Source organism: Nanorana parkeri, unplaced genomic scaffold (genome assembly GCF_000935625.1).
Source record: "Nanorana parkeri isolate BGI_ZX_2015 unplaced genomic scaffold, ASM93562v1 scaffold149, whole genome shotgun sequence".
Taxonomy (NCBI): domain Eukaryota; kingdom Metazoa; phylum Chordata; class Amphibia; order Anura; family Dicroglossidae; genus Nanorana; species Nanorana parkeri.
Window position 1 is genome coordinate 1,288,743 of NW_017306417.1, and position 19,649 is coordinate 1,308,391.

The window sequence follows — 19,649 nt, forward strand, 5'->3', positions numbered from 1 at the left end:
TTATGTGTTACTTTTATTTATTTTTATTTATATTTATTTTTTTGCACTTATTGTTATTGCTATTATATAGGGGGATAACAATCCCCCTATATAATAGCAAAGGCACACTGACAGGTCCTCTTTATGGAGACATTAGGGGTCTCTAGGACCCCTAATATCACCTGTGGACCCCAAAAGAAGCTGATGAAGCAGAGATCTGCTTCATCAGCTTCTTCTCTCTGGCAATAGCAGCCAGATGACTGACAGGTGAATGCGGAATTGATGTAATACACATCACTTCTGCATTCACAGCCCGGACGGAGATCAGCAAGGAGCTGATCTCCCGTCCTCCTCCTCCTGACGCCCTCGGAGCCGGTCCCGGGATCCAAGATGGGGCAGCTGATCCCGGGAATCAAGGTGAGGGGTCAGGGGTCGCCTATATGTGAAACACCCGGTAACGGGTGTGTGCAACGGTCGGGTCTTTTCTGCCCGTGCGTGCCCGCTAGGGGGCGCGCGCGAGCACAAAAAAATTGCCGTCTGGAGACGGCAACCCGCAAATGCAGCAGTGCCGTCCGTCCGTTTTTTTACTACGGGCGGACGGCAAGAGGTTAAAGTAGTCATCGCTCCAAGCGCATTCCTGTGATGGACTAAATCTCAATACAAATTAGTAAACTAAACATGAGATTGTAGTCCATCAGGGGAGTGAGCTTGGAGTGGTGACTACTTTGCAACACACACAGGGACCATGGGGAGGAAAAGTAGCCACCCTCCAGAAGGAAGGACAGTGTCAGCACCAATTCAAAGATGATTTGACGATTTGAAAAGTATCCCTAGTTATTTCTAGTAGTTAGAGACTGCACGGTCCCTGGTGAAGAATCATCATTCTGTGACAGATGTTTAGGCTCCAGAATCTCCACTTTCCCACTTCCTGACCTGCATTTCTCTGCTTCTCATAGCATAGGGCAAAGATGAGTGTCCTCAGTATTCCCAGTTCCATTCTTTACTCTTTCAATCAGGAGCTTCAAAGATATGGTCCTAAAGGGCTTCTATGGGCCCTGACAGAAAGGATAGCAACAGCCTAGGCAGAAGTGTTGTAAGTCTAAGGAGCTGTTTTATAACAGAGAATAAATATTGTTATCCGTCCTCCCCCCACTATACACAGCAAGGTTACCCCATGGAAGGTTACTCTATACCATGGCCTGCATTTTGTCCACTGCAAGGGCAGTTTTATTTTCCTGGAGATAGGTTTTAACTTTGCAGTTCTGCATGAATTACATTCCTGGCATGTCACAATATACAGCAGCCGGTTAATGTATCTAATCATCTGCTATTTCTAGTAGGGAGGCACCGATACCGGTATCGGTGCTGACACCGAGTATTTGGATGTGTACTCGCCCTCGCCCAAATGCTCCCAATACCGGAACTTCTGGTATCAGGAAGTCGGGCGGCAAGTCATTATACGCTGCTCGGCTTCCTGATTGGCTGGGAAGCCGGCTCTATGCTCCCTTGTCACCAGGGAGCATGGAGCCGGCTTCCTGGCCAATCAGGAAGCCGGGCAGCGTGTAATGACTTGCCGCCCGATTTCCTGATTGGTTGAGAAGCTGGCCAATCAAGAAGACGGACAGCGAGTCATTACTCGCCCTCCGGCTTCTTGATTGGCCGGCAAGCCGGCTCCATGCTCCCTCGTCACTTGGTGGAGCCAGATTCCTGGCCAATCAGGAATCAAGGCGGCATGTAATGACACACCGCCCGGCTTCCTGATTGGTCGGGAAGCTCGCTAATCAGGAAACCGGGAAGCCACCCGGCTTCCATAATGGGGCTTCCGGTATCGGTATTCGGTATCGGTGAGTAACCCCCCAAAAATATCGGTACTCAATACCAAAGAACCAGTATCGGTGCATCCCTAATTTCTAGGGTATCTGTGTAAAGGACTTTTGCTTACCTGATCCCCGCTCCAGGTTCCAAGACCGCCTCTTTGCCCCCTGCGCTCCTATGACATAATCCGGTCTAATGCAGGGCCCATAGCTCTGCATTATGTGTGAGGACGCTGAGGGACAGTCCACAAGTCGGAGCCTAGAAGGGATGAGGAGAGCGCCGACCGCCCAGGGATCAGACACTGTAAGTAAAAGTCCTTTCCATAGGTTCCCCAGACATAAATGAGCAGTGTGGGGAGTGTTCTCATTTCTGTGGACATGGACTATGAGGAGAACTATGAGATGAGTGAACTGGGTGGATCTCGACAGTAATGTCAGGATCTGTCCCGGCTGCGGCGCTCTCAGTATATCGCGGGCAATAGCTCAATAGGCCATTGCTATATACTGAGCTTTGGGTCACGGGAGGACGCTAGTATATGTCCTCCCGTGACCCTTAAGAGAACTATGGGGTAAAACATTTAGGCCTCGTTCACACCAGTTGCAGTGCGTTCCGGCCCGATTCTGGCCAGAACGCAGTGCCTCGCATTGCGGTTGGCTCACTTTTTAGTGGGGCAGGAGGGGGCGTGGCGGGCCATTGAAGTGAATTGCACCGTAGCCATGCCCTCCGGCCGCACGGCACATTATGCTTGCGGTCCGGTGCGATCAAAATGCTGCAAGCACTATTTTGATCGCACCGGACCAATCCGCAGGCATAATGTGCCTTGCAATCCCGTGCGGCCGATCACATCGAGGCCGGAGGGCGTGGCTATGGTGCCATTCACTTCAATGGCCCGCCACGCCCCCTCCTGCCCCACTAAAAAGTGAGCCGACCACAATGCGAGCCAGTGCGTTCTGGCCAGCATCGGGCCGGAACGTACTGCAACTGGTGTAAACGAGGCCTTCCAGCCTTGGTTCTCTTTTAAGGATAGGTCCACTTTAAACCTCATTGGGCCCTGAAGAGGCCACAGAAAATTGAAGCAGATTTCTCACCAACTCAATTGACCAAACTCACAATATTGGAGGAGGAAAAAAATCCAGCTGCCAGGGAATGCTGGGAGATGCAGTTCCACAACAGTCATTGTTTTCGCCTGGCTTATGCATTCATCTGCTTCACGGTTCTACCCTCTGAGGTAACTCCTCCCATGTAGAAGCCTGCTGCATTCATAAATGTTTAGTAGAAATCCAAATGCTTGGAAAATGTGCTCGCTGATGCAGACAAACAAAACATAATCATTTGCCAGAAGCTGAGCCGAGGGTGCCGGCAGACCAGAGAAGCCTGTGTGAGTGTGAAATGTTTGAAGAACAAAAAAATGATCACAGCGCCATTGTTAGGCTGCATTTGCCTGCGACGGCATAAAGATATGTAAATACGAGAGAGACATGCAAAGCACGCTGCAAATGTAATACACAGAGAATGCAAAGTGACCTGAATCTGCAAAGCAAGAGTGAGGCCTGGGAAGGGAGCAGCCACTTACTGCGGGCTCATTCAGACGGGCGCGCACTCCCATAAAAAGACCCGATCCCAGAAGGGACAGCGGCTGCATGTAATTGTGCGCAGCAGCCTGTTGTTCCCTATGGGAGGATGCGGCTGCATGGAATTACACATGGTCACATCAGGGACGTGCGGTCAGGGGGGGCAGCTGAGGCAGAGCCTCACCTAGTATTATGGAGGGAAAAGCTGTCAGCATTAAGTATGAAGCTGACATCTTTTCTCCATTCAGAGTGGCTTGTAACAGGTTACACATCAGGGAAAGCCTCCCCACCGTGTCACCTGTCGTGGATGGAGCGCTGCCTGTTAGGTTACAGCTGGCGCTGCATCTGGCTTTAGCCAGCTAAGTTAGGTTACACAGCAGCAGGCTTCCCCGCTGCTTGTGCAAACTAACATAGTGAGGCAAGAGCTGCAACAGCCTCTACTCTGTGTTAGAGACGTGAAATCTGTGGATGGTTTGGACCAATGGCAAAGCGCCATTGTTTCAAGCAAAAAAAAAAAACAGTGAGTACATCGATGTTGATGCCTCACCAGCGAGGGACTCTGCACATAGCTCAGTGACCAGGTTGGGGGGCGGGGCATGTCTCACAAGCACGGGCCTTACTGCCCGTTGCTGGGTCACACGCACTTGGACACACACTGTCTGTCTCCATGTGTGGCCCCCTGGACCCACAGGGATGTGCCGGTTCAGGTGTGAGTGTGACCGCGTGTAATTGCATGCAGCTGCATCCTCCCATAGGGCAGAACAGCAATTACGCGCAGCACCTGAGCCTTCTGGGAGTGCGCACCCTTCTGCATGGGCCCTACCTCTCAGTCCCTGTTCATACATTGGCATTGCGTGCGCCAAAAGCACATTATTGCACATGCATTGGCAGATGATCGCACAACACGTAAAAAAACACAGCGCACATGTGGTGCCATCACTTATTAATGGCAGCTCCCCAAATGTGGCTGGTTAGGAAGTGCGACAAACACGCACACAAGTGTGGTCACGCCTCCCGGGTAATGACCCGCCTCCCGGGTAATGACCCGCCTCCCTAATTGCCCAGGAAGTCAGCTCCGGTACCGGTTATCGGCGAGAACCGAAAAAACGGTATCTGTTCAATCCTGAAATATACACATTGTGACACCGTATATAATGTTGTGGATTATATCATGTACAGCACAGTGTATAGAGTGACATTATGGATTCTGTCATTTACAGCACAGTGTATGAAGAAAAGTGATATACAGTATATAATGTACAGCACAGTGTGCAGGGTGAAGTGATATGGAGTATATAATGTACAGCACAGTGTGCAGGGTGAAGTGATATGAAGTATATAATGTACAGCACAGTGTAAGGGGTAGGGTTGCCACCTTTTCAAGCGAAACCCAAACCCTCTAGTGACACACTGACATTTTTGGGGAGAATAGGTCGCGGCGTATTCATGTGTAAGTATCACAGTCTAGACTATTTTCAGTGGCTGGTCAGTAGCCCCTATGTTAATTTTGGTTGCCCCCGCCTGCCTGACATCTTGTGTCCGGGTTCCTGCTGCCATGAAACCCGGACACAGTATTCAAAACCCGAACTGTCCGGGCGAATCCTGAAAAGGTGGCAGCCCCAATACAGAGTGTAGTGATATGGAGTATATAATGTACAGCACAGTGTATGGACCCATATGAACTCACACAGATTACAGCTCCTCTGCACCTTGTAAGTCTTCTTCCAGGTTCAGATATAAATTACAGATATCCTCAATTATGAATGAATGGGAAGTGATCTACATCACTTCCTGTTCATTCATGATTGTGGATATAGTAAACATACTCTGTCCTCATGTTATGAATGAACAGGAACACTCAGTATAGAGGATTCCTGTTCATTTATAACAGGGGCTGCAGGAAAAGAGATTGCAGACAGAGTCTTTTTCCCGTGCACTCAGCATGTCACCACAGACGTCACAACACACTTCATGGGCACAGGTGTCGCTCCGCCCTCATTTGGTCTTCAACAACATAGCGGCGGTGGCTGCTCGTCCTCGGCGGGCAAAGTGCAGCGGCGGTGTAAACACTCGGCCCCTTGTACACGCGTGCGCGGCTCTTTAGCAACATCAGGACTCGCAGGAAACCGGAAGTCATGCGGTCCCACAACTCGATAAGTTCGCACTTTCGACACATCACCTGATCGATCAAAACTTTTTTTTCGGTCTCCGAGAAAATGTCCGCCGCTGTAGTGAGGATGGTGTGAGTGACGTATTTCCGGGGCGGGGTCAGAGGACTGGTCCCCCGGCTGCTGTTTATCCATCATCCCCGGTGCTGTGTATGACACATCTGTATCATGGCGGCGGACGGCAGCACACAGGTGGGAGCGGACATCTAGTGTTAACCTGAGAGAGCGGACATGTATCCTCTGCTCCCCATCCATTGTGATGATGATGATGATGGGGAGGGACGAATGACACGCTACATACAGAACTCAGTCTTAAAGGCATAGTCCACCTTTTGCAATAAATCCATACATGCACACACATAAATAAAACAGAAAATGTGGATTTAGGATATATATATATTTTTTTGCATGGGATGCTGCAGAGCATTGCAACTGCGATCAGAGGATGGTGGGTGTAATGCACAGGCTCCTGCAGACCATCTCCCCCGCCCCAGATCTGTACAGAGGCACTCACCTGTGATTGTAGTGCTGGAGGTAGCTATCAAAGGACTACAATGAGGTCACCGCACATGACTTCCATTGAAATCTATGGCACCCTCTGCCGCTGTGGCAGCTGGGATTTGTAGTCTTTTCATTCACGGAGCCATGTGAACGAATGCAGCCGTGCAATAAAAAAAAAAAAAAGTACAGTCACTGTAGGGAGAAGAACCCCCCCCAAAACAGGGGTGGGGGGATGGGAAATATCACCATGCCTTACGTTCTATACTAGTAAACATGGTTGTAATATGAAATACGGTCAAAAAGGTGGAGTATGCCTTTAGCAGGGGTGGGCAAACTCCGGCCCTCCAGCTATGGTGCAACTACAACTCCGATGGGGCATTGCAAGACTCTGACAGCCACGGGCATGACTCCCAGAGGCATTATGGGGTTTGTAGTTTCAAAACAGCTGGAGGGCTGGTGTTTGGCTACCCCCTACTTTAAAGTGTAGCTTTGCAGACATATTTGAGACCGCCCACCTATCATCATATGATTATGTGTTCCCATTCACACAGCATATCTAAAAATATTTTACTGCTGTCTGTGTCCCCATCAGGGAGATTCCCTCCTCGCGATTTGTTCCGGTAAAAATTATCACTGAAAGTGAAAGAAAATCCCAAATTTTGAGTTGTCATTAAAGTAGGAATAGCTGGGAAATCTTCCATAGGATACACAAGTTCTAATAGCCCTACTGACCACCAGGGATTTCCCTCTCTTTGCAGGGATTTCCTCTCACTTCCTGTTGTTGTTATGAGACAGGAAGTGGAAAGAAATCTCCCCAGTGCGACCCAGATGGCAAAAGCAAAGCGGATAGGGTTTAAAACGTATAGCTCTCTCTCTCTCTCTCTATATATATATGTATACGTTTTGGCTTAAGTTATACTTTAAAAACTTTAGGTAGAACTAACTGAAGTGCACATATCATTTAAAGAGCATTCAAGTATATTTTCTTCATAAGTTGAATGTACTGTATTTTCAAACGTTATCTTATAATATCGGTTATGACCACTAGATGGAGCTGGGGAGCATCTAAAATAAATATTAATTTCCTATACTCCTCAGCTCCAAATAGTGGCCATAATGTGGTATTCCATGATGAGATTCACAAATACAATCGACGTATACAGAAAATATACAAGAATGTTCGTTTTGTGCATCCCTTCGCACAGAACGAACATTTACAGAGATTTGCATTGGCAATGGCTTTGCAAACTCTATATAAATTGGACCCCATAGAGAGGGGGAATCTTATCAGCTGAGATGCAGTCTACAGTAAAACCCTGACAGGGGTGCTAATCCCCCCCCCCCCCCCCTCAATCCATACGTAAAAGTCGTCATGCTGCCATGACGTTAATGGTTCCCAGGAGATTGAGATGGTGGGTACTTGTTTAGAAAACCCGGTGGTTCTGACAGATATATGTAAAGACAGGTGCCCTTAGGCCCTAATGTATTCAAATATGCACTTTCAGAATTAGAGTGTGAGGGGATTGTGAATGTTAAGCACATGGAGATGTCCGTTGTCCAGGGATCTATATAGAGGACTTTCTCTACTAATTGTTTCCTCTTTTTAGGCATTAATCAATTACTACTGCCAGGAAAAGTACTTTCATCATGTTCAAGCCTCCTCTAATGAAGGTCTCAAGCAGTGTGGTAATGATCCCGTCTTCCTCTTTTTCCGGGCCTTTGGGATGTTAATGGAAGGTAATTGGTTTTCAGTGAAATTCCTCTGAACTGTAATACTTAATGAAAGAACTTCACTTGTTCCAACGTATTCACGTGTTTTATTCATCTGGGATTCTGCAGATCAAGTGTCGGAATTCTTCCAGGAAATGGAATTGATAAAGGACAAATCCGAGGTGTCCCTGTGTTCTCTCATGGCTTTAATCTATGCTCACAAGAAAAGCTCAGATCCAGGTAAGGTATTCCTCTCTTCCCCAGAGATCTCTCCAAGCAGACTAGGGGTGTGAAGGAAGGTGGTAGACATTGAACTTTGTTCTTCCAAATGTGACAATGTTAATACAGTAAGTCCCCTACTTACAAACAAGTTCCGTTCCTGGAGCGCGTTCGTGAGGCCTGGCATTGAGTCAACAGTAGGGATGCACCAATACTGTTTTTTTTGGTATCGAGTACTTATATTTTGCTTTTCGGTACTTGTCAATACCGAGTACCGATACTGGTGCTTCCGCTGGCATGGAGCCGGCTTCCCGGGCAATCAGGAAGCAGGGCGGTGGGTAATGACAAGGCGCTCGACTTCCTGATTACCCAGGAAGCCGGCTCCATGATTTTTGGCAACCGGCTTTCCAGCCAATCAGCATCGAGCGGGCTTTCTGGCCAATCATGAGGCAGGTCAGTATTCGCCACACGGCTTCCTGATTGGCCGGGAAGCTGGCTCCATGTTCCCTACGGCACTGCCGGTCAGAGGAAAGCTTCTTGCCTGTTTACTAGGGATGCACTGATACTAGTACTTCCGGTCAGAGGAAGCGGCACTGATACTAGTATCGGAATCGTGCATCCCTAGTAAATAGGCAAGAAGATTAATTGACTGGATGTGGGAAAGGAGGTGGGAGATGGTAGAGCTGAAGGATGGTCAGCAATAGCAGACAGAAGGCAAGCTTTTACATTCCCAAATACATTCGACTTCTGAACAAAATATACAAGAATGTGTTTTGTGTATCCATTCGCACAGAAGGAACAGGGACAATGTTGTTTATAAATAGACTCCATAGAGAGGGTGAATCTTTCCAGCAGAGATGCAGTCAACAGCAAAACCCTGACATCAAACCCTGACTTGTTGTAGCATGCATTGTGTAAATGCAAAATATTTCTCTTGAAAAAAAATAAGGCTAAAATAACCTGCACTACAACACACATAAAAACAGCCCACAACGCACAGGTCAATGGACACAACCTATCCCAGAGCACACTAGTAATACCTGAGTGTACAGAGATTCTAACATTGAATGTCATTTGTAGACAAAGAAACCATTCAGGACCTGGAAATGAGAATGAAGGAGCAACGAAAAGCAGCCGGACCTAGAGCCTTATATTATGCTGGGTTGTTCCTGTGGCATGTGGGACGCCATGATAAAGCTCGGGAGTATGTCGACAGGATGATCAAAATATCAAACGGTGACAAAGATGTAAGTAGTACTACTGTGAGATATATAACCTGTACAGGAACAGACCTTGCTTTGTGGCAGAACTTTGTGGCAGAACTCCAGCCAAAAACAAAATATCCCATTAAAGGAGAACTATAAGGTGCTTTTCACTCAGCCTCATAATCTGAGCCGACCTGTGACAATGAGACTGTCACAGGTCGGCTCAGTAGATCGGGAGGTGAGCGAACACATACCGGCGCTCACCTCTCGATCCTTTCACGGCTCTCTGCTGTGACGGGAGGGGCTGGATTCCCCCCGCTCTGATCCGCCAGCACTGACTGGCGGAACGGATGGGGGAGGGGGTGGGTACAGCTGGCTCTGCCTCTAGATAGGCAGAGCCAGCTGTCAGTCACAGAGCTGGGTGGATCCAGACATAATTGTCGGGATCTGCTTCAGCTGCGGCGTCTCAGTATACCGCGAGCTACAGCTCGCGCTATCCTGAGCTTAGGGTGACGGAAGGACGCTAGTTTGTGTCCTCCCGTTACCCTAAGGAGAACTATGGGGAAAAGCCCTAACCCCATAGTTCTCCTTTAAAGGATAAAGTAAAAAATCAGCTCTTGCTACAATATTTGCCTTCAATCCAGAGATTGCCTCTGCAGTACTTCTTTTCTGCCTCTTTATAACCTCAGTTTGATGGTCAGCATTCAACCCACTTGCTCTGAGCCCAGGTCACCACGGACCTGCCCCAGTCTGTGACTGGACAGTGAAAGCATAAGCAGCACAGTTTCCCAGCACACTCGCCAGACGGGTATCTAAACCTTTGTTTTTAACCTTAGCGATGTGACAAGTTTTTTTGCATGCTGGCTGGTGAGTGTGCTGGGAAACTTAGTGCCTTCCATGTGCACCTTGCTGTAAAGCTGGTAACAAGTTGATGAGTGCGTTTGCCATTTGTTTTGCTTGACTGATTTGGAGCACTGATGCATGGGGGGGTCTCAGCTGCCTTGTGATGTGCGGGATCACTTGTGCGTCGCTGTGCCTTTAAGGAGGTTGGGCTTCCTCCTGACAAACCTGCACCCAATTTGATCTTTTGCCCCATGTGCTCCAAGATGGAGACCCTCATAGTTTAGAGTTAGGACCGCACTATCTAGAGGTGCCTTGGCGCGGCTGTGCGGCTTTCACATTTTCTGCAGAAGACGTGTATCTAAACCTCTGTTTTTAATCCTAGTGGTGAGACAAGTTTTTTTTGCATGCTGGCTGGTGAGTGCGCTGGGAAACTTTTTGCTGTTTATACTGAGCTTTGGGTCACAGGAGGAGGTTAGTATATGTCCTCCCGTGACCCTTAAGAGAACTATGGGGAAAACACTGACCTCATAGTTCTCTTTTAAGGTACCTAAATGCATTTTTAAGATTTAACTCCTGAGTTTAGTGTCATTTTAAAAATCCTTTTATATGTATTTAGCAGATTGCCTGAATTCAGCTTAGAGTTAAAAGAAACTCTCCTCTGCCCTCCTAACCCATCTCCATCTGTGGGACTTTAGAACACATTTCTGGTGTGTTTAATGCAGAACTCCAGGCAGAGCAATTTCCTTTCATTCAACTATATAATTGTTATAAGCCCCAAAAGATATAAATTAGCTGTGTGTGCACCAGATGCCTTAGCAAACCCAAATATCACCTTTTAAAACTAGCAGTGACATCATCACCCTGCTGTATATATCGAAAAGAGGGGTTGTTCCCTGGAGTTCTGATATACCTTAAATTACCCTGCTGTATATAGCCTGTGCAGAGAGCAGAGCAGGTAGAGGGACCCAGCAGGCTCCACCCACTACAGGCTGCCTGCAAAAAAGTACAGGATGGGGCTGATACAAGACCGGTCACCCTGCATAAGGAGAGCAAGCAGCAGTGACCGGTCTTTATTACAGGAAGCTCCTGGCCAGAAGCAAAGTTTCACACCGGATGACTGCACAGATCTGGAAGAAATTTACAAAGTGCATAAGCTTCAAGTAAGAATACACATTGGAAGAAACAAAAGACAAAGAGCGCCTCCATCGCGTGAAAACGTTTTAATAAAGTGGGTTTAAACAAGTAAAACCATACTCACAAAGGTAGAATTTGTACAGGCATAAATAGATAAAAACGTGAAAAGCTTAGCCCACCGGCTAATCTTCCTCCCTGAGGTTAACGTTTCCGAGGCCACGCCTCCTTCGAAACATTAACCTCAGGGAGGAAGATTAGCCGGTGGGCTAAGCTTTTCACGTTTTTATCTATTTATGCCTGTACAAATTCTACCTTTGTGAGTATGGTTTTACTTGTTTAAACCCACTTTATTAAAACGTTTTCACGCGATGGAGGCGCTCTTTGTCTTTTGTTTCTTCCAGAGTTGAGGCTTCCCCACAGCCTGTCTGAGAGCCTGCCCCATTTGCAGTTTTTGCTTTGAGATCACTGCAGACATTCTCCGAGCTTGGATACAAGCTGCTGGCGCTTCTGTTATTTATTGTTTGCTACTTTGAAGAATACACATTGTATGGGCAATATTTGCTCATCCCAGAGATCAGCTTTAAAAAAAGAAAAGAACAATGAAAATGGTTCTCTGTTAGCTTATTAATATACTGTGTGTTATATTACAATTCATAATATATTAATAATTGCTTTCTTAAATATCGTATTTGTCTACTGCTGCATGTTTCACTGGAGTTCCCGTACTGTATAGATGTCAGATTGCCTGTTGAAGTACCATAAGCAGAATGGACTGTCTTTATTGTGCCATGAGTGAATATAAAATGAAAACGTCTGTTATTACAGAGCTTGGTTTTGAAAGGATGGCTAGATCTGACCTGTGGCAGAGAAGCCTATGCTAAAAAGGCTCTGAAGTACTTAGAGGAAGGTCTGCACGATGGAATGGATCTGTTTGCTATGATGGGAAAGGTAACGTTGCCAAAATGAAACAATCCTGTGTTGATTATCTGAAGACAATGTTATAATGCCCTGTGCATATTGGCAACAAAAGATGATGGCCAGTTTGGGTTCACCGCATGCAGCTGAAATAGTGTATTAAGACAAATGGCTCAAAGAAGAAACTTGTACTAACCCTTGCAGTGGGGCTATCCCCGCACTGCAAGGGTTAATGGCTCGATTATACCTAGGGGACAGGAAAAAGCTGTTTTACTTACTTGATTCCCGCTCACTCAGAATGCTACCCTGTTCTCCGCCTCCACTCCGGCACCCTGCCATACAAGGCAGGTCTACGGAGCCTGCATTATACTTGATGACATTAGTGGCCTTAGACTGCCGGAGTGAGGGCTTATTGACAGGGCCTGAATGCACTGGATCGCATAAAGCAAGCCTCCCTGCGTTCTGGGGCGGGAGGGGGCATGGTCCAGCAGTCTGGAGGGAACCGCCAGCAGAGTGGATCAGGTAAGTAAAACAGCCCATTCTCTGTCCCCTAGACATAAACCTACATCTAACCCTTGCAGTGCAGGGGCAGCCACACTGCAAGGAAAAACGTTTAATTTCACTGAAATTGGGCTTTAAAGCATATCTAAATCAAAGAAAATGTGTTTTTATATTGCGGGTTCATAATCCTCACATGTAGTGGCTTCATTAGTTTTCATTTTTTTAGTTTGTTTTTCCTTTATCTTCACCTTGCCAGTAACACACATGTTGTCCTAGGGTGAGAAAGATCTCTGTGCTGTATTTATGCAGGGGCAACATTGTCACCTCCGGCTACTCTCCCGATTTGAACTATAATGACCTCACCTCCGTTCTTTATCTCCATACCATGGGGGAGGCATTCTGAAGATTACACAAGAGAACTAGGTAGGGCTTATGATAACATTACTTGAGATTTCAGTTCAGTGCACAGAAAGTTACATGCATATCAAAATTCCTGTAGGAATAATAGGTATTTTCTGTATTTGGATGTAGCCTGAAAACAAATGCAGCCACCTCATCTAAGGTCTGGTAATCTGCAATATATTACATTTTCATTCTTAAGTTTTGTTATACTTTAACTCATTTAAAGGCTATGTATGTAATAACAAGTACACAGGTTGCACTGTTATATTTTTTTTTCAGTTTCAGTGAACTTTATCAGCAGCATGGCAAATGTTGCATAACTGTTGCTGTTGGGTATAGGTATGTTGGGTATAGGTATGTTGGGTATAGGTCGGTTGGGTATTGGTCTGTTGGGTATAGGTTGTATTGGTCTGTTAGGTATAGGTCCTGTTGCTCCTGGGCATAGGTCCTCTTCTGATGCCTTTCACCCTCTGCCAGGGCTTAAATAAATCTAGACTGAGGGTGAAACACGTGATTGTTCCTGGAACATAGAGGCAGGAGACACTGGTCGGGACACCCACGGCCAATGAACACACTATGATTTCCGCCTGGAGGCCTCTGTATATATGTGGCATAGAGGTGGAGGTCAGACCATCACAACGTGACTGCATAATCCTTTGAAAGTAATAAAACCTTCACATCATGCTCAAGGTTATATCTGCAGTATCTGATTCTATATGAATTGTTCCAAAATTCACACTTAGTAGTACAGGACTTATGCCAACATCCAGGTTTTATAAAAGTGTAAGCAAGCAGTTCCTGATACATAAACTTTTTGAGGGGAGTAATCTGATTAACTAATTGTTTTCCATGGAGTAAAGGTAGGAGGTCTCACAATAATCTGTCTCATGGCTATTACTTTTCTGGCTAGAAAGAGTATCTAATAGGGATGCACCGATACTAGTATTGGTGCCGATGCCGAGTATTTGGGCGAGTACTCGTACTCGGCCAAATGCTCCGATGCCTAGCCCGATACTTCCAGTATCAGGAAACCGGGCAGCACGTCATTACACGCTGCCCGGCTTCCTGATTGGCCAGGAAGCCGGCTTCGTGCTCTCTCGTCACCTAATGACGAGAAGCTTGGGGACGGCTTCCCTGTTAGTCGAAAAGTCGGGCGGCGAGTGTTTACACGCTGACCGGCTTCCCAGCTAATCAGGAAGCCAGGTGGTGAGTCATTACACGCCGCCTGGCTTCCTGAATGGGACTTCCGGTACTCAGTATTCGGTATCGGCGAGTGCCGAAAAAAAGATATCGGTACTCGTACTCAATACCGTTATCGGTGCATCCCTGGTATCTAAGGATAGTGATGGAGTAACAAGATCAATGGTCCTTAAAAATTCAGCCAAATACATTACAGCAGTGTAGCTAAACTCCGGCCCTCCAGCTATGGAGAATATAAATAATGTTTTCCAACCTAAAATGTGGATTATAACGTGTGCAAAAAACCGCCTTGGCAATGAAAGGGTTAAAGCAGGGGTAACCAAACTCCAGCTGTGATGCAACTACAACTCCCATGAGGCATTACAAGATTCTTACAGACATGACTCCCAGAGGCAGATACATGATAGTATTTGTAGTCTCACTACAGCTTGAAGGCTAAAGTTTTGCTACCCCTGGTTTACAGGTTCACTTTAGGAGCTAATGCCGTTGTCTGAACCAGGTATTAGCAGCATTACAATTTTTTTTAAAGCAAAATGTATTTCATAATCCCTACTGTTTGTTTGCTGTGGGTTTCACTGTTTTCTATTTTACTATTATTATTTTTTTTTTGGGGGGGGGGGGGGGACTATTTCAGGCTCAGTATTGCGAGTTGCGTCAGAATTACTCCGGAGCCTTGGAAGCCGTGAACAAAATCCTAGCCAGCTCCGCAGGCTTCGTTCCTGCTCTCATTAAGAAAATGAAGCTACAACTGGCTTTGCAAGACTGGGAACAGACAGTGGAGACGGCTCTAAGGTTTAGTATGCAGATAACAGCACCAGTGTGTCATGTGCTTTTGTTTCCAGATAGTTGGAGATATTGAGAAATGTGTGGGCTGGGGGCATTTCGGTTGCTAGGAAAACGCAGAAGAACCAATTATGGAAAACAAAATTGCTGAACGGATTTTGAGAACAACGAGCTGGCGATCTTCTGTAGAGGAAACGTGTTGTAAATAACCGTGTAGACCAGCCTTTCTCAACCTTTTTAATGTTGAGGAACCCTTAGAACTATCTTTGAGGTCTTAGGAAACCCCTGCTAATAATTACTACATTTACAGCTCACAGTACATTAACAAGAAGAGTATGTTGAACTATAAGAATAAATAAAAGAATGTGGCATACTTTACACACTGACACCTACTGTAAATGACAAATATTTTCAGTAATAGTAATTCAATAAAATGAACAATAAAAAAGACCAGAAAAGAAAAGCAGACAGGGAAAAATGTAATGCTCCATTACATTGGTGGTCGTTGAGGTGCCCGCTTACCCTGGGGGGCAGCAATATGCTCCTTAACATTGCTGGTCAGTGAAGATGGGACCTCTTACATTGCTGGTCAGTGAAGATGGGACTTCTTACATTGCTGATCAGTGAAGATGGGACCTCTTATATTGCTGGTCAGTGAAGATAGGACCTCTTACATTGCTGGTCAGTGAAGATGGGACCTCTTACATTGCTGGCCAGTGAAGATGGGACCTATTACATTGCTGGTCAGTGAAGATGGGACCTCTTACATTGCTGGTCAGTGAAGATGGGACCTCTTACATTGCTGGTCAGTGAAGATGGGACCTCTTACATTGCTGGTCAGTGAAGATGGGACCACTTACATTGCCGGTCAATGAAGATGGGACCTCTTATATTGCTGGTCAGTGTAAAAGGGTCCCCTTAGATAGGCAGTTAGTGGAGAATAGCCTTACATTGTCGGTCATTGGACAAGATACAAGACGGTACAGGATTCAGGAAACAAGACAGGTACAGGATTCATAACAGGACTAGGATACAGGATCAAGATAATGGCTTGTGCAGACAGGACTAGAATAAATTATCACCAGCCCAGAGCTCCTTAACCTCTTGCCGCCCGCCAGTAGTAAAAAAATAGACGGACGGCACTGCTGCATTTGCGGGTTGCCCCCCCTGACCCCTCACCTTGAATCCCAGGATCCGCTGCCCCGTCTGCGGCCTGGGATCGGCTCGGAGGGTGTCAGGAGGAGGAGGACGGGAGATCAGCTCCTTGCTGATCTCCGTCCGGGCTGTGAATGCAGAAGTGATGTGTATTACATCACTTCCGCATTCACCTGTCACATACCTGCTATAGCCAGAGAGAAGAAGCTGATGAAGCAGATCTCATCAGTCAAAGTACCGCAGCGCTGAATACTGAAAAATGGCCTGGATGGGAAGGGGGTTTAACACCGCGGATGTCAACTGGTTAAATGAAGTTCCACTAACCAATCCCAGGGCTGAAGGGAGGCTTAAGGCTCAATAGCCCACAGCTGATGGAAAGTTGCTGAGGGGTGTGTGGCCAGGCTTGATAGCCCATAGGGTGCAATGGCAACAAGCAACCACCAGAAGGAGCTGGGAGGTGTTGACATGCATAAGAGCATTAGACATGCTCCTAACATGAGGTGAGCGCTAATATCCTAAGAATTTAGTGCAGTTGATTGTGTCATTCCTTAACCACAAAGCTTTTCTACTGCTGTAAATAGAATCATATGATTTGTCTGTGACAAGCCATGACAGAGGGATACCAAATGACCAAACTTACAGGCATACAGTACCTAAAGAGAGTTCATTAGCAAAAAATCAGGCTCTGAGCAGGCTATAACAGCTCACAGTTGTGAGACAAAAAGTATATTTTAGGAATGGCAGATGCATTATTCATTTTAATTTAATTTGGTGTAGAAAGCCACTACGGCATGCACGGCTCTCTGGGTCTGTTCCCTACCCTCTGCTCTGAGCGAGCAGGTCGTAGCGGTGGTATCACAGAAGTTGAAAGCTGTGCAACAGACTGACCAACAGCAGTCCATGCTTCCTACAGTGACAATGCTGCTCCTGCAGAGGTACGGGCTAAGTAGACATTGTCAGTCTAGGACAGGACATTCCTTACTGGCATGATCAACAGGTAAAAACTGAGAAAATAGAAGCCTGCAGAAATCAAACAATTCCCTCATTGCAATCAGCAGAGTGTAGGCTACCAGGATCTTCTTTTAGGGGGTTTACGTACATTTTAACCACTTCAAGACCAGGTGTTTAGACCCCCTTCCTGGCCAGGCCATTTTTCAGTATTCATACAACGCTGTTCTGAAATGAATTTTATACAATTTTTTAGGGACAGATAGAGCTTTATTTTGGTGATATTTAATCACCACTGGGGTTTTTATTTTTTACTATAATTAGGAAAAATTACCGAAATTTTATAAAAAAAAACAGTTTCCCATATATTAAATGATAAAACATTTATTATTACCCAATTTTTTGGTAAAATATAAAAGACGGGGTCACGTCGGGTAAAAAGACACCATGCAAATTGTATTTTTTTTAGTTTTGGTTAGTATGGTGTGGGGTTAGAGCCATTGTGAGGAAAGCAAAACAAATGTTACAGGGGGTTAACCCTTCCCTATGCTATCCAAAACTAAAACATTTTTTTTTTGGCTGGAGTTACACTCAAAAAATGTACCTGTTCCAACTTACATACAAATTCAACTTAAAGGAGAACTATGGGGTCAGTGTTTTTCCCCATAGTTCTCCTTAGTGTAACGGGAGGACACGAACTAGCGTCCTCCCATTACCCTAGGCTCAGTATACCGCGAGCTACAGCTCACTGTATACTGAGACGCCGCAGCCGGAGCGGATCCCGACGTAGATGACGGGATCCGCCCAGCTGTATGAGTGAGAGCTGGCTCTGCCTATCTAGAGGCAGAGCCAGCTGTACCCGCCCCCTCCCCCGTCCGTTCCGCCAGTCAGCGCTGGCAGATCGGAGCGGGGAGAGGGGAATCCAGCCCCTCCCCCTGTCACGGCAGAGAGCCGTGACAGGATCGAGAGGTGAGGGAACCTGGTATGTGTTCCCTCACCTCCTGATCTACTGAGCCGACCTGTGACAGTCTTATTGTCACAGGTCGGCTTAGAACTATGAGGTGAGTGGAAATCACTCATCTCATAGTTCTCCTTTAAGAACAAAGCTACAGACCCTACCTTGTTCATAACCCAGGGACTACCTGTACTTTTGTTCCTTTTCTTATTCATTATTGTTTATACCCCTTCCCTATGTCAGTTCTTTGATAGTCAGGTCGCCACTTTTGAGTCAGCTTTAGATGTTTCGACCTTCCGGTACTTAGGTCCTACTGTATTGACGTATTTGTATACTTGTGGTGCTGTTGCACCCTTTGCATTTTAGAATACTCTTTGTACTATGACATTTATTGTCAGAAGTTGTAACATAGCAACCAGCAAGCAGTTATCACTGTCATATGGAGTGACAAACCAGCTTGTATATCAGTCAACAGACTAGTCATATGGACACCAGAATGGTGGATGAGTCAATATTCACTCATGGACATGATAATTACTCTGAAGTGCTTTGTGTGTCGTTTTTTTACAGGAAGAGCTTTAACTAAATGATTCCCCAAGCAGCACATGATGCACGTAAACAAACGGATCTTTTGTGTGTTTAGCATGTACATGATAATTAAAGCTGAACTCTGGCATCCACTTCAGTATTGCAGAGATGTACAGGCTCCACTCATGTACTGAAATGGCTCACTCTGATTTTCTTTGCATGCTGAGAGCTTCTCACATTAGCACATTCTGGCTTGCATGCATCCAAAAACCAAATGGTTAAAAGCTGCTCTCTAGGGTGAGGCTTGAAGTCTGAAGTTAAATATTTATCTTGTGTATCATACACCCACATATACTATACACAATATGTCACGGAAAGTTCAGGCTGGTAAGGTGTTTTGCATATGTAGTGTGAGAAGATCCTTGCGTAGCATTATGGCATGGGGGATAAATATAAAGCTGGAAAAAACCTGATTCTGTATTCCATTATGTATATTTTTAAAACAAAACTATTGTATTTTTTTATAACATGCATTTTGTATTTTTTTTATACAGCTAGTATAAATACAATACCCAGAGGGTTAGTCACAAACCTGCCGAAGGCAGCCGAGTGAATAACCCACCTAAAGTGAACCAAATGCTGTTTGGCTATTCACTTCAGGCTTGTATGGCTGGCTTCGGTTCAGCCGCACAGTGCAGAAGGAGTTCGACTCAGCCGATCCAACATCTGGATCGGCTGAGCTGAACCTCCAGGAGGCTACTCGCTGCCGTTCGGCCTATTGTCATAGGGGCCGAACGGCAGTGAGTGAATAGCCAAATGCAATCGAGCGACATTCTGCTCGGCTATTCTGCTCGGTACCTCTGTGGTACCGAGCAGAATAGAAAAACAGTGATAAAAGTTGGGGGAAAAAAAATGTTTACAAATGTAAATAAATGATACATTTTAAAAAATTCAAAATATATTTTAAAAAAATAAAGATTATTGAAAAAAGTTTAAAAAAATATAAAAGAAAGAAACAATTGGGTGGAGCTAGCAGTGACAGCCCTGCCCAACTGTTTCCTGTTTGCCGGCACCTGCTAGAGTCCCGGCAGAATGAATAACAACTGGCCGGCTCCGC

The 19,649-nt window shown here is 45.9% G+C and overlaps 1 protein-coding gene across 1 annotated transcript in view; it reads left to right on the forward strand.

The window, feature by feature from the left end:
* Positions 1-5,630: 5,630 nt before the first annotated feature.
* Positions 5,631-19,649, forward strand: part of TTC21B (tetratricopeptide repeat domain 21B) — a 67,740-nt gene continuing 53,721 nt past the window's right edge. The window contains exons 1-6 of the mRNA XM_018554240.1: positions 5,631-5,725; positions 7,642-7,771; positions 7,874-7,984; positions 9,044-9,210; positions 11,971-12,093; positions 14,798-14,955. Of these exons, the coding sequence (XP_018409742.1) occupies positions 5,702-5,725; positions 7,642-7,771; positions 7,874-7,984; positions 9,044-9,210; positions 11,971-12,093; positions 14,798-14,955 (713 nt within the window). The 5' untranslated portion in view covers positions 5,631-5,701. The remainder of the gene's footprint in view (positions 5,726-7,641; positions 7,772-7,873; positions 7,985-9,043; positions 9,211-11,970; positions 12,094-14,797; positions 14,956-19,649) is intronic.